This window comes from Elaeis guineensis, chromosome 4 (assembly GCF_000442705.2).
Source record: "Elaeis guineensis isolate ETL-2024a chromosome 4, EG11, whole genome shotgun sequence".
NCBI classification, from domain to species: Eukaryota; Viridiplantae; Streptophyta; class Magnoliopsida; order Arecales; family Arecaceae; genus Elaeis; species Elaeis guineensis.
Genome location: NC_025996.2, coordinates 21,241,577 through 21,255,780, shown reverse-complemented (window position 1 = coordinate 21,255,780; position 14,204 = coordinate 21,241,577). Strand labels below are relative to the sequence as shown.

Here is a 14,204-nt window from a genome sequence, read left to right as displayed (position 1 = left end):
TATTCCCAAATCCAACTCCAAATATTTCGAAAGAAAATTCAAATGTTCTCCTCATCATCTATAAGTAGCATCTTAGATTCCCAAATGCAACTCCGAGTATTTCTGACTTATATGAGTTGGCAACTAAATCCATATGATATTTTCTTTATAACATGTCTTATCCATCAAAGGCAATGATAGGATTTATGAGATGGATATTGTTGTGGGAGGATGGCACTTTTAATCTTATATCAATTGTTAGTCAGGAGAGACTCTGGCTTATATAGGATCAATGTCTTTTCTCTTTCCCGTGAGATGTCTTTTATATAAAACAGAATCGTCAGGTCCAAGATGTCATCTTGACATGCTAGAAGTCATGGGCTCAAAACGGCATCTTGACATGCTAGAGGCTAAAGCGAACAATACTTTGCCAAGATGGGCATAGAGATTGACCCATACGAGCCATCTGAGTCTCTGACTGCAACATTTACGCCAGAGAAAGGGCCATCTTCTACCCATGCACAGAGTCTCTCTTGATTTGGGGGGCTACTATTGTGGGAGAAAGGCATCTTTAGTCCCACATCAGTTGTGAGTCAAGAGAGACTCTAGTTTATATGAGATCGAAGCTTTCTCTTTTCTATCAAGACGCCTTTTATATAAGATAAAACCGCGAGACATAAGATGGCAACCCAACATGCTAGAAGTCATGGGCCTAAGACTGTACCTGGACATGCTAGAGACAAAAGTGGATAGTATCTTGCTAAGACGGGCACAGAGACCAACCCATCCGAGCTATTTGAGCTCCTGACTGCAACAGATACTATCTCTAATATTATTACTTGAAAACTATTTTTATCGTAACAACCATAAAATATATCTTATCATTATATCGGGGGTTTATCTTGAATGCAAAATTTAGATCGAATTAAAATAAATAAAACAAAGTTTGGTACATATTAGTATGTGCCATATCTGGATGGGTTGAAATAGATCAATCCAGCATGAACATCTTGTAAATTTAAAGCGTCCACGCATACCAAATTTCATTAGTGAAGTGATATCGGTTAATATATTAAATATAGTGATAAATAGATTTGAAGATGTTGACAGTGTACGGAGTAGGCAGAGTCGGCAGAATTACACAACACGAAGAGCCAATTTTATGGCTGGCCATTCTTACATAGAGAAGGAATAGAAGGCGCGCCTAGGCAGAGTCGGCAGAATTACACAACACGAAGAGCCAATTTTATGGCTGGCAATTCTAACATAGAGAAGGAATAGAAGGTGTGCCTGAGATCGCTCACTTTTACAGTGGTTCTCTCCTCTTCCTCATCAGTCACCACAGAACCAAGGACTGATCAGGATAAGAATTCAGCTGCGCCTGATTTCCCTCCGAGTTCAAGAGCTCGTAGTACTCTTGGTAGAGCCCTTCAAGTAGTCTATCTTTGGAGGGGAAATCAAAAGCTAGAACATGGTTTGGGTCATCTTCTTCAAAGAAAAAGCCACCTTCCTTGATGTCATACCAATTAATTTCCAAATCGTTGGTTTGGGCCTCCATGCTAGTATCTCCTTTCTCTTCCTGTGATGCAGCACTTTCAGTCTTAGGAACTTCAGATACGCCACCATTCTCAATCAGATTACAGTTCCTCAAGGTTGGTGTGAACCTTGTGGGCTTTGGAATATAGACTTTGGTCCCAGTAATCTCTGCAGTGTCTTCCCCTTTATTCTTCTTCTTTCCTTTGTCTTGTTGGTTCTTGCTGTTATGGTTATTACTCTTGTTAACGCTGTCACTCCTTTTTTGTGATATCGGCCGGGCTCGTTTTGATGTACCTTTGTAGGTCCCTTCTCTAACCTCAATTCCTTGCCTTTTGAGCTTCTTACTGAGATGGCTATTCCAATAATTCTTTATTTCGTTATCGGTTCTACCGGGCAGCCTTCCAGCTATCAAAGACCATCTATTGCCGAGCAATGAATGAAGTCGGATAATGAGATCTTCTTCATCTTGCCCGATGTTGCCACGCTTGATGTCAGGCCTCAGATAGTTCATCCATCTCAGTCTGCAGCTCTTTCCACATCTAAGAAGACCTGAAAGCGAGTAGGTTTTTAGTCGGGAAGATAAAAGTAGGACCCATGGAAAACGATATGAGTATTACCTTCCTACATGCATGAATTGATGGACTTTTCTTAAGAAGAATAGAACATCTTCCGTTGTTTTCCTTCTCTAAGTGATACATCTTCCATTGTGTTTATGTGAGAGGGAGTCCACATTTGCATCCTACATTCTATTAGAAAGATGGAACTTAATTGGAAGTCAAAAAGTCTTCAGATTTAATGATATTAATTCCTCAAAAGTGTTTCCCATTACTAGCCAACAAAATGGGTGATTCATTCTAATAAGTAACCCATAGAAGGTCATTAATATTGTCCTTTTTTTTTTTTTGACCAAAGGGTCATTAATATTGTAATAATACTAACTCTATTACCCATATAAGGCCCTAGATTTTATTTTAATTCTATTTTATTTGAGGATAAGGGATGCCTAAGATGCGCCACCCGACCTTTATTTCGGATCAAGGAGGAAAAGATCCAGCAGAAAAATGCAAAGCGGTTATTCTATATATGATCCAGTCAGCATGATGATGATTGTAACTATGGAACAATTGATACTGCACTCTGGAAGAGGAAGTCTAAATATATACAGCAGAAGATTGAGCTGAAACAAGAAGAAAAGGTTCTGAAATCAGTAGCATAGACAACAGCAAGAAGTGATAGCTTCTTGGATCATTTACAGCATCTCATCATATGATAGCTTCCATTCCTACTGAAAATAACATCGAGAAGAATCTGCCAAGAAGACAGCAGAAAACAATAGTCATATATCCTTCCCTACAACTGGAAACTTGAATAAAGGGACTTAACACACCAAAGATTCTGAAGTTACTGGGAAAATACTAAAAAAAGATTGTGCTCGAAAAAATGAGTTACTGAAACAATTGTAAAGAAAGGAATTGATACCAAGTATATAGATATATGGTACAGGATTAAGGCACAAGGATAAATATCATAACCTTAACACTTATGAAGGAAGAAGATAATATTAGTCCATGAAGAAGTGGGGGTTGGTTTGCCGAAAAATGAAGTGGGAGTTGGTAAACGAGAGAGAATGGATACATTCAAAGGAAACACACCTGCGTTTTTAGGAAGAGACCTCCAGTTTCCTTCCCCGTGGCATTGAATATAGTTGGTGAGCAGAGCGTCTTCTTCTGGACTCCATGGCCCTCTGTGCAGCCCCACCTTGGAACAGCAAGGGGCTCTCCCCATCTTCCCTTGCGTTTCTTCTAAGGTTTCTGTGCGATGAGCGCGCTTGGGAGAGGGTAAAAGAGTGCTTACTATTTATAGACTCCATGTACATAACCTAAAAAAAAAAAACATATGCATGAAACGAAGGAATTGGAAGATTTATTGACAGAAGCTTTGATTGCTAAATTGGTGCAATCTGCTGGCATATTCTCAAAAGCACAACAGCATTCCAGACCTATCAGGGTATGACACCTAACCAGCACAATGGAAATTTTCAGAGGAGAACCACAATTTTGATTCTAAAAACAACTGCGACGTACATCTGTATCATGGATCGAGCAAGTTGACTCACAAATTGGTGTAAGGTCATCTAAATCAAAATTATACAGAAACGCTAAATATATATATATAATAAAGAAGCAGTTCCCAACTTTAATTTTTAGATCAAGCAGTTGGCTAACAGAACCAGCTGGAATACAAATACATTAATTGGACAATGTACAAATAGTCTAAAACTGAACCTCATAGTTATTAAATCTGGCCCGACCTGGCCGATCGGATCGAAAATCCGGTGACCCGGCCATGGGACCGGGCCGGTTATCTAATTGATCCCCTATACTTAAAACTCAGTTAAACCAGTTTGAACCAACCGATTGGACTACAAACCGTTTGATCCGACCTAATCCGATTGAGCTAAAACCATTTAACTAATTTTTTTAATATTTATCGGTCCATCTCTTTGACTTTTCGAGTTCAAGACTGAAGACCCCGTTGGTTCGTTCGGCTTCTTCGTCTTCTCCTTCCTTAGTGACGAAGTCGGCAGTGGTAGCAGCGAAGGAGGAGGACCGAGCAACCGGCGGTGGTGACTAATGGAGACTGAGGATGAGCCAACGAGGATGATCGGAGCCTCTTTCTCTGATGAGTAATCATGAATCTCTTTTTTTTTTTTTTTTTTTAAATCTTCAGTGAATAGGGCCCGGGATCGGCCCCTCCGCCTTCTTCTTTTCCTTTATCCGCGACCTCCTCCCTCCGCTTCCCTTCTCCTCTACTTAACCCCCTTCCCCCTCTATCTCTCCGCCGTCCGGGACCTCCCTCCGCCTCCTCCTCCTCCGCTCAGTCCCTTCCCTCTCCGTATTTTCCTCCTCCATCATCCGACCGGACATCTTCCTTTCGTCTCCTCCTCCTCCACTCGACCTCCTCCACCCTCCATCTCCTTTTCCGCCATTTCGGACATCCTCCTTCTGCCTCCTCCTCAGCTCAGCTCCCTCCCCCCTCTGCCTCCTCCTCCTCCTCCTCCTCCTCCGTATGGGATTTCCTCCCTTCACCTTTTCCACCTCCAGTCGGCTCCCTCCCTCCTCCACCTCTTCCCCCTCTGTTTGTGTATTGATTTGTCGGTTCAATCGTTGATCCGATGGTTGGACCACTGATCCATTAACCTGATATTTTGTTCGGATCAAGGTTCAGGCCAGATTTAATAATTTTGCTGGATCTTACGGAAAAAAATTTAGTATCTAACTATGATTCATTTTTTTTCTTTTTATTTTTTTTTTGAGAAGATCAAGTGTCATCTGAACAAAACTTCTCTTATGCTGACGTGCAGCATTGACATCCGAGAGACGGTGTGATCGAGAAGGGAATGACTGAATCATTATCTACAATGTCAGCACGACAGGTGCACGCACAATAAACTTGTTTAAGTGATTGGCGGGCCGACTCCTGAGCATTATTACATCACCCTCGCATCCTGAGTCACAAACCGAGAAAACGTAAGCGCTATACCAAATCCATTGCAGCAACAATATCCGAGGACCAGTGACACCCAATATGGTAAATGAGGCCCCTCTCTCAACGCCGCCTTCCCTTCTCGTATACCTTAACACCGGCGAAGGTGCAAAGGTCAATAGTGAAAAAGAAGACGACAAGTTTAAGGCAATGAAAGGGAGACTGTGAAACGTGGGACACGAAAAATTAGCAATAAAAGCCCAGAAAGCGAATACTGTGTGTGGTCGGACCGTTCCCATGCTCTTGCGTCATGTTTGGGCGGCTTCTTGTCGTCCAAAGTCATTGGGAGGCAGGTCATCAGGGGAACGGTCGATGGTCCAAGCGGCCGGTTTGGCTCTTCTGTCCGTCTTCTTGACAGTATCTCACAAGACTGATACCCAGGTGATGTACGACTTTTCAAAAAACCTTTCTTCTAATTTTTCTAAATTTTGGACAGAGATTGTATTTTCTCTTCTATCCATTTAATAGGTGCAGATTGTATTTTCCAAATTCTTTTTCTGTGTGGGTGGAATTAGTTAACAATTTCTCTCCTTTCCATTTAATAGATATAAAGACAGAGATATTGAATCGAAAAAATTATGTATAAAAATAACTGAATAATCAAAGGAAAAATTTAACCCCTTACTAACAGCTTTTCTTAAGCTTGAAGAATCTACATAAAATTCTTACTTGTTGAACATTTTTTCAGAAATATTTTCATTTTTTCATGAAATCTTTTTAATTTACTTTTTCCTCTGATTTGCCTATGATTTTTTAATTCTTTTTCCTGAATTTTCGAAAGAGCTCTAATTTCCTCTCTTTTCCGTTTAATAGGTATAGAGATTATATTAGACTTAGATATGTGGCGTACCGACGGATTTAGCGTTAGTCCACTGGGTTGAAGCTTCCATTTTAAATGAAAGATGTACGGATATTCTGGAGCATATCAATTTTATGCCAGCAATACTACTATTAGAGACAGCTCACGAAACCCTTAACCTTGAGTGAAGAGAGAGGGAGGGAAGCATTTGCTAAATGGAGTTAGGAGTCATCTTAATCTTTTGTCATGGCCACTAGAAAGGTGTCGCATTCTACGAATGTGATTCTTTTGTCATCAGCTCTAGCTGTTGGGACCTCCTATGTCTAGGATGATTGGGATCGAATTATCTATTGGGCTCGAGTTTGTTTTTAGCATTTGGGCTGGCTAGTTGGAATGGATGGGCTATCCCACCTTAAATCTTGTGGGTGGCCGGGTTGGAGATTGGATTTAATGGCACCGAAATATATTTGGCTGAATCAAAGTTGAAGTCATAAAAAGTATTGCCATTAGGAGCTGATCTGATGTGGCGGTCAAGCTGATTGACGTTTGGAAGTAGAGATGGAACTGGGCTTAGGTTGGACCGACTTCGGATCAGGCTCTGGGCTAGATCTGAAATAGTTTAGGCCGAGTTTGAGCTTAAATATAGAGTCCGTTTGTCTTTCCTATAAGAAAATAGGTCTTTACCAGTACAGAGAAGTATTGCTAAAAGTAAGAAATAATGTCGTTAATATTTTAAATAGCACTTTTATCAAATGTCAAGTTAATATCGTCAATAATCATATTATTAATTCATCACTATAAATTAGCGACACTTTCATTATGCCACTAAAAAGTTATTTATAGCCGTATTTTTTTATTATTTATCAATATTTTAGCATTGCTGCAAATTCAATTAGCTGCACAAAAAAATATCATGCAAAAAATACTACTAAATCATATAGCGGCATTAAAAAATGCCGCCCAAGAATAAGATAAAAAGAAATTGACTAAATAGCGGTAGTACAAAATGCCTTTGAATATTTTTGGTGGCATTTAAAAATGCTATTAAAAAAATCTAAATCATAATAGTAGATTTATCGATACTTTTACATGCCAGTAATATCTTTATAGTTTAATTTTTGAATATTTTTTTCCAGCATTTCATATGCTAATGATAGTTATTTTGAATGATTAAAAAATATTATTTTATTTAATCTATATAGAATCTGTTTGAAATATATATTAGATATTTATTAATATATCATAAAATAACACATCCTGTAATCAAAATTATAAATTGAAAAGTGCTCTTAATAAAACCACCTATATAAACCAATAATTTTCTTATTGATACCTTTTGGAAACAATAATAATATCTCATAAATCAAATTGAAAATATAAATTAAGCATAAATGCCAAAATATAAATACCCCACAAAATAGACAAACCCAAAGTACAATTCATTAAAAACTATATACATAAACATGAAAAAAGAAAACTAAATTCCAAAGGCTCTCGCTGATATATTTGTAACCTTTGCTTCAAGACCTGGACCTTCTCGATGGTTCCAGTTGCCTTCCTTACGGCCTCAGCACGATTTTTGTTTTTGCCCCAATAGTTCTCATGTAAGGGACCTAATGCTACCATTTGCATATGCCCACTTTTCTCTTATCCTATAACTATTGCATATAGATCTTCCGGAGTGGCATCTTTTTCTATTAAGTCATGATTATGGACAGCAGCCTCACGTAGCTCATCCTAAAATAGTAAATTAATAATTTAGATTATTATATATCATAGAAAAATTAGATGAATCTTATTATGTATTTTTTATTAGTAGACTATCACAGTCAGATCTTCAAACTTTTCTTGGCAGGCTTTATCATAATCATAGGGCATGCCTTAATATGCCAATATGTATATATATTTGATGAAAATCTAGTTGATTAAGTATGATTTTCACTCACTTGAGTGTGAACTTTATTTTAAACTTCAAAATCATAATCAAGCTTTGCTCATTTATGTTAATTTTTGTTTTGTTGAGCCTAAAATCAAATGGAACATGAGCTAATTCTGGACTATGAATCAGTTGATAGCTATCTTGATTGGAAAACCATTTAGGTATGACTAAGTCTTTGTTTTCATATGGTATTGTTATTCATGCTACTTAATGCACAGAGTTAATTCCCCTAAAATTTAGACACATTGCTCAGACTTTTTTATTCACTTGGTTTGGTTCTCATTATTTTTCATTAGTGAAGAGTCAGTACTTTCTTAGCTTAATCGTGTGTTATGTGACTCATCGTAGCAAACATGGAGTTCATCAATAGACAAGCAATTAACCTGGGAGGATTAGCTGCACAAATTGCTATGTTGACATCTGCCTTTTGAACCTTCCACGTTTTCTATTCTACTTTTGTTGGATTTGTGCCTCTTTCTGATGTAGCATTATTATTTTTCACCTTAATGAATCAGCAAGGTCTTTGTCATTTCTTTTCCTAATTATGACTTCTCTTAACTCAGAATATGATTGTATGGGACTAAATATTTTATAAACTGTTGTTAAGTATCTCATCCCCTGTCTTAAGCAACTTGCTTGATGTCATTTTGGCCATATGTTTAGTGCTAGCATTCATGTGACTAGGCTTTAATAACTTCAGCAGCATCCTTTTTTTGCACACCATGCATCGTGTGTAAGAAGAAAACCATGTTCCTGTGCATGATTTCTTGATCCTAAAATCTATGTTATTTTGGTTCTAGCATGCAGTGTAAGGTTATCAGCTAAGCATGTATTCTTTTTATTCCTGAACTATGGTTTGCAAAGGAGCATGGCTCTCTGACTGATTTGAGCTCATGAACTTTTCTTTAATGGATGAGGATCACATATTAGCAAATTCCGTTCGATTCAGACTGAATTAAGAGTCAATACTTTCTATATACTAATCAAGAATCAAGTAGTGCAAAGGTTGTCAGAGTCACATTGAAGCAAGAGGCATTGGTTCCACATTTTAGTTATTAAATAATTCATAAACATTTCTAAGTAGTTGTCTTTTCAGTTTTAAATAAATTGGATCTGCTAATAGTACTTTCACCTAATGGTTATGTGACATGTATTGCCCATGTTCTGTTTCCAACTGAAATACTAACGGCACAAAGTAAATATAATTCTGCAGTCTGTGTTTACAATTCAGGAAAAAGTTGACGATTACATACATCATCAGAGTTGGTTTTGTACATAGCTTTCTACAAAACATTCCAAGTGGATAATGATGAAAGATTGTTAAAACTATTTTCATGAAGTTCGCATTAAAAGAGTATCCAGAAAGGTAAAAGGTAAAAAATTCAGCTAAGTGAAAAGATGGAAGAATCATGCATGTAACAAGGAAAAAGGTTTGATAGGATAAATGGAGGAATATGAAGAAACAGAATGGAAAATTTTAAAAGATGTTCATCTTAGAAAATTTCATGATTGTCAGAAAAAGAAAAGCAGAGTATTTAGTAGGAAATGCTACAGTTAGGATGGAATATTTTAAAAAAAAAAAAAATTTTAAAAAGTTCAAGATTTTCCTAGTTATTTTAAAAGGATTTAGATGTTGCAAACATACCACACTTTCAGGAACTCCTGGAAAGGATAAGGAAATGTTTCTTGGAAGTGGGCCACAAAGATATAATCTTTTGTCAAATCGTCATTCCCTAATCTTCCATAAGTTAGTTCTCTCTGAGTTTAAATGAATCAAGTAGATCTATTTGAGTTCATGGACAGAAAATGATGCAAACGTTGGTACTACCATTAAAAGAATGATGAAAACACATCGAATAATGAAAAAAAATTCAATTGTTCTGTATGTAAACAGGAAAAATTACTACAACACTACCACAGAACACTTGCATATAGGTGAAGAATGTGATTACCTTCATTGAATTGTTGCATCCATAAGTATAGTGGATTATATATATCTTTCCAACCTTTAAATCCCAAGGGGGCTGTACTGATACATTTTCAGAATGCACCAAACGGAACTTCTTGGAGTAAAAAAAAGGATAATTGTCTATAGTAAAGAATTAGCTTAAAGTACCCAAATCAAATAAACAATACCTGTATCGCAAAATCCTTACATAGAATATGTTGCACTCCATGCAATGCACTGGCAGTAGTATATGCATACCCATGGTAGCAGAAGAATCTAATGAGCAACACCGAGGTCCATTACTAGACTTGAAACAAAATCAAAGCATAATATATGAATATTAATCCTCACATTTCTATTACCCATCAAAAAGCCTTGTCAGTCTCTGGATCCTCTTTCATTTTTATAGAGACATTCATCCAAGTGGGAGCAACCTTTTCTAGCCGAGATTGAAGTGTGTTCAACTTAATAGCATGTAGACTAACATCAAGCAACGCTATTATATCATAGCAGAAAAATTGGAAAACCTGTCACCTAATAAGAGCAAATAATTACACGAAAGAGAGAGAGAATAGAAATAAAATTATCAACCTACGATGCTTAAATAGCAACAACCTTCTAGATCCTGGCACAAATAGTTCAATCTACTTTTTGAATAACAATAGAAGAATTGCCAAGTGGGTCAATATTTATTACCAGAATATTTTCTTCAAGATAGAATTTGCTTATTATGTTTTCACCTTCAGATGGTTTAATATAGGGAATCGATGACAAAAATCTCAAGATCTTAGTTATCTATAGAGCCGATCAGATCGAATCAATGGCAGAAATCTTGGTTCAAGCCTTAGAAGTGATTGATGGAACCCTAGGAGTGGCCTTCCTCTGGGCCTCCCGCTTCCAGCCCTTCCCCGGATTCTTCAAGAAATTTTTTGCTGCCCTCCTCGTCCCTACCCTCTTCCAGACCATCAGCCATATATCTACTGCATCTCCTTCTCCTTGGTCACTGTCTTCTCCACCCGTCACCAAGGCCTCTGAGCTTCTCTTCTCCGTCATCTTCTTCGCGATCTTCTTCACTTTCCTTAATCACTTTTATTATAAACATCGGGCTCTACACCACCAATTCGTTGCCGGCTGCTCCCTCACCGCCATGATTTCCATCAATGCCCGGGGCCTCTCTGGTCTGCTCTTCCTCATCTCCAACATTGGCTTCGTCCTCTGCAACATCGACTTCAAGAGAACCTCTATGATTTCTCCCACATTAATGGCCTCGATTGGTTGTCCTAGACCTTCTCTCCCAAAATATTTTCTTTTTGATCTTCCCTCTAAAATTAGAATTTCATACCTGCATAATAAGCGCACCGCACCTAATTTTGGGGCAAAAATAATGAACGTGATGGTCATTGAAGGCACATGTTACAATGTGCCGCAGTAAGTTACAGATTTTTTAGCACTATAAAATTAGGATCACTAATTCTAAAAAAAAATATTTAAATTACCGACATTTTTTATATATGCTGCCAAAACAACATCACTATTTCATAAATTATTTAGGGTGAGCTCGAGCCTAATTTTCTACTCAAATTGATTTAGCCTGATTATCTGAACTGAATTAGTCTGACCTAATCAATTAACACTAACTTGTTTAGTCATTAGCCCGAAATATATAGGACTTAAGACTTTAGCCCTATTCCATGTTCCAGACCTCCCAATGTTTGTCACTTTATCTCCGATTCCAACTCGAACTTTAACCTTGGCTGTCTGCATGGCCACTGCCACCACCTCTTCTCTTGCATCGCCAATGGAGATCGGGGTGGAGTACATGCGGTGGTAGCGGCAATCAAAGCGAACACATGATGGCTGCCAGAGGAGTAGGTGCGGAAGAGCTGGAGGCTTGGAGAGGGTGGGTGCGGGTGGATGTGATGGCAGTTGTATGGGCGTGGCTGGGGGATCGGTGTGGGTGGCGGCATGATAGCAAGATATGGTGAGGCCCAACATGCCATGGTAGAGGGGGTTCTTGGAGTCCTCACTTTTGCCTCCACTCGATAATTAGTTGAGTGAGCTCGTGGTTCTCCTCCCAGCTCAGAACGGCTTTTTTTTAAGAATTTAAAAAAAGTGAGCAAAGCCTGTGATCTTTATTCCTTTAAATTTAATTAGCTCAGTTTTTCTAGGGCTTCAACTTCATCAGACACCCTGAGATCAGCATCGATGACTTGGAGGGCCCAACGAAGTCATCCTTAAGACCTAAAGGGCTCGAGATTGTTTCTCACTCACGTCATTGGGCGACGGGCAACAGCTTCACCATGGGTTCAACTTCATCGATGGCCCTTTCATGTCGGTCGAGAGGGAGGGGAGAAGGCCACCGTCGAAGGGGTATGGAGGAGGAGGTCGTGCAGTGACGGTTATCGGAGAGGGACTTGGGGTGGAGTGCCCAGCTGTTGCTGATGGAGTTGGGGGCAGCACGGGCAATGATGCCGACAAGCTTAGATTAGAGGTCAATGAAGCGAAGGCGAGGGCATTGGGTTAGCCCAATCGGGCTTGAGTTGGGCTCAAGCCGATTTTTTTCCAAAAAATTAGGCCTTGGCCTAGCTCAAAGCCCAAAAAATTATTTTGGATCAGACTCAGGTATGGGTATGGCTCGATCCAGTCCAGACCAGTTCCAGCCCTACTTGGAAGGCTTAATTAGGTGTTGCATAGATCGAGGGAGTTAGTCGGGAATCTTGATGCACCTCCCTAGCCTGTGGATGATGGTTGCTGAAACTCGAATGCAGTCATGGTTAGATTGATCATATTTGATTAGTAATTCAAGAAAGAGATCGTGGTTGGACCTTCATTCCAACACCGAGCCTTATCTTGAACCATCACAAACAAACAGGAAGTCCTCTTACTGGAGAGTTTTAGGCCAAAGATCCCTCGATGCTTAAGTTAAATAACTCTCAAGAAAATAGCAGAGGTATTATATGAGTGGTAGAGAGATGAAAATTCTAGAGCACTCATTAAAGAGAGCTTAGAACTTAAGGCTTAGCACTCACTTAAAGAGTTCTCCAGAGCAATTTATATAGGTGAGGATTGGTATTCATTGCTATGGATTTTTGTACATGTGAATTGACCATTTTGGATAACTATTTGTACATCCGAAAGATATTATACGGATGATTCTCCCATGCATCAATTTCTGCATACCTTATGATTATGGAAATCATTTGCCATCATGGGTTAGTTGTAGCCAGATGGTAAGGAGATTTAAGCATCTTCATATGCCTCTGGATTGACCATATGGTGAGAGCTAGTTGGTCAGGATGAAAATTTCATGGTAAGCTCTAATTGATCGATTCTGCTATATCAATTATGGTTCATTTTGAGATATATCAAAAAGTAATTCTAATAATCGAGGACTTCACCCAAAAAGATTAGTCAGAAGGTATTATTTGGATTCCTTAACTCTATATAAGTATTCTAGATCTTTTCAAATATGGGACTAAATAGACGTCCACACGAGTCCTTACATATTTCTTCATTGAAGTTCTGACGTCTTTATCAGGCTAAGGATCCAAATTTATGCATTCTTTCATAAACATCACGATCGACTTGTGATCAGACCTAATAAATCCATGCTGCAGTATTCCGTAGTCTATATAGGCTATGAGCTACATCGGCTCTGATACCATTTGTAACAATTCAGGATCTTATTAAAAAAACTAGCCATAAAATATTATTTGAATTCTTTGACTCTATATAAGTATCTAAGATCTTTCTAGTAAATAATAAATATAGGATTAAATGATTCTTATAGTAATGATCATAATTGAATAGAATCTTTAGAGTAGCTCCATTATGAAAATACTCTCTAAGGCTACATTTGGTTGTGGAGTAATGTTAGAAGGAAAAAGAAAATGTTATTCCGATACTACAGAGATAAGTGCCTTGAGATTTGGTTTGAGAAATGGATGATAGGCAACATGAAAAAAGAATAGAATACATTTAATACAAGTTGTGTAAAATATGTATTATACCTTTAATAAAAAAAAATTTCATATCACATTCTATCAAAAAGTTTGAGACTATTTTTGAAAAAAAAATCAAAATTTTAATCAATGAAAATTAGACTTTTCTGTATCCCACATGAATTTTTCTTTTCTATCAAATATGAGAATTTTATTTCTATGACAAAACCATATTTGTCCCTCTGCTTTCAAAATTTCAATCAAGTATGATGTATTTCTATTTTTTTATTAATCCTTTACCAAAAAGATTTTTTTTTCATTTATCATAATTTTTCATCTTTCCTTTTCGTGAACTGCTCGAGTTCCAATTATTGCATAGGATCCGGTACCACACAGTGCAGCAGAAAAAAAAAAAAACATAATACAAATATATAGATTGGTCTCAAGCCTACCTCCATGGAACGTGAAAGCTTCACTATGAGAGAATAAAATAAAATCAATACAAGAAGAACTCAT

The 14,204-nt window shown here is 37.9% G+C and overlaps 1 protein-coding gene and 1 pseudogene across 5 annotated transcripts; both read right to left on the bottom strand.

Moving 5' to 3' along the window:
* Window positions 1–1,021: 1,021 nt before the first annotated feature.
* LOC105043438 (uncharacterized) lies at window positions 1,022–3,382 on the bottom strand. Of its 5 annotated transcripts, none has more exons than XM_029264084.2 (3): window positions 3,168–3,301; window positions 2,769–2,823; window positions 1,023–2,064 (listed from the first exon to the last, which is right to left on the bottom strand). In XM_029264084.2, exons 2-3 carry the CDS (start codon window positions 2,779–2,781, stop codon window positions 1,316–1,318), a joined length of 762 nt encoding a protein of 253 aa, XP_029119917.1. In that variant the 5' UTR covers window positions 2,782–2,823; window positions 3,168–3,301; the 3' UTR covers window positions 1,023–1,315. The 5 variants fall into 5 exon arrangements, with proteins under 5 accessions (XP_019705406.1, XP_029119917.1, XP_073111920.1 ...); XM_073255819.1 differs by having other exon boundaries at window positions 2,538–2,823; window positions 3,168–3,261; XM_073255820.1 differs by having other exon boundaries at window positions 2,679–2,823; window positions 3,168–3,261.
* Window positions 3,383–5,005: 1,623 nt separating this feature from the next.
* Window positions 5,006–10,800, bottom strand: LOC140857268 (hydroxyproline O-arabinosyltransferase PLENTY-like; annotated as a pseudogene).
* Between the last annotated feature and the right edge of the window lie 3,404 nt (window positions 10,801–14,204).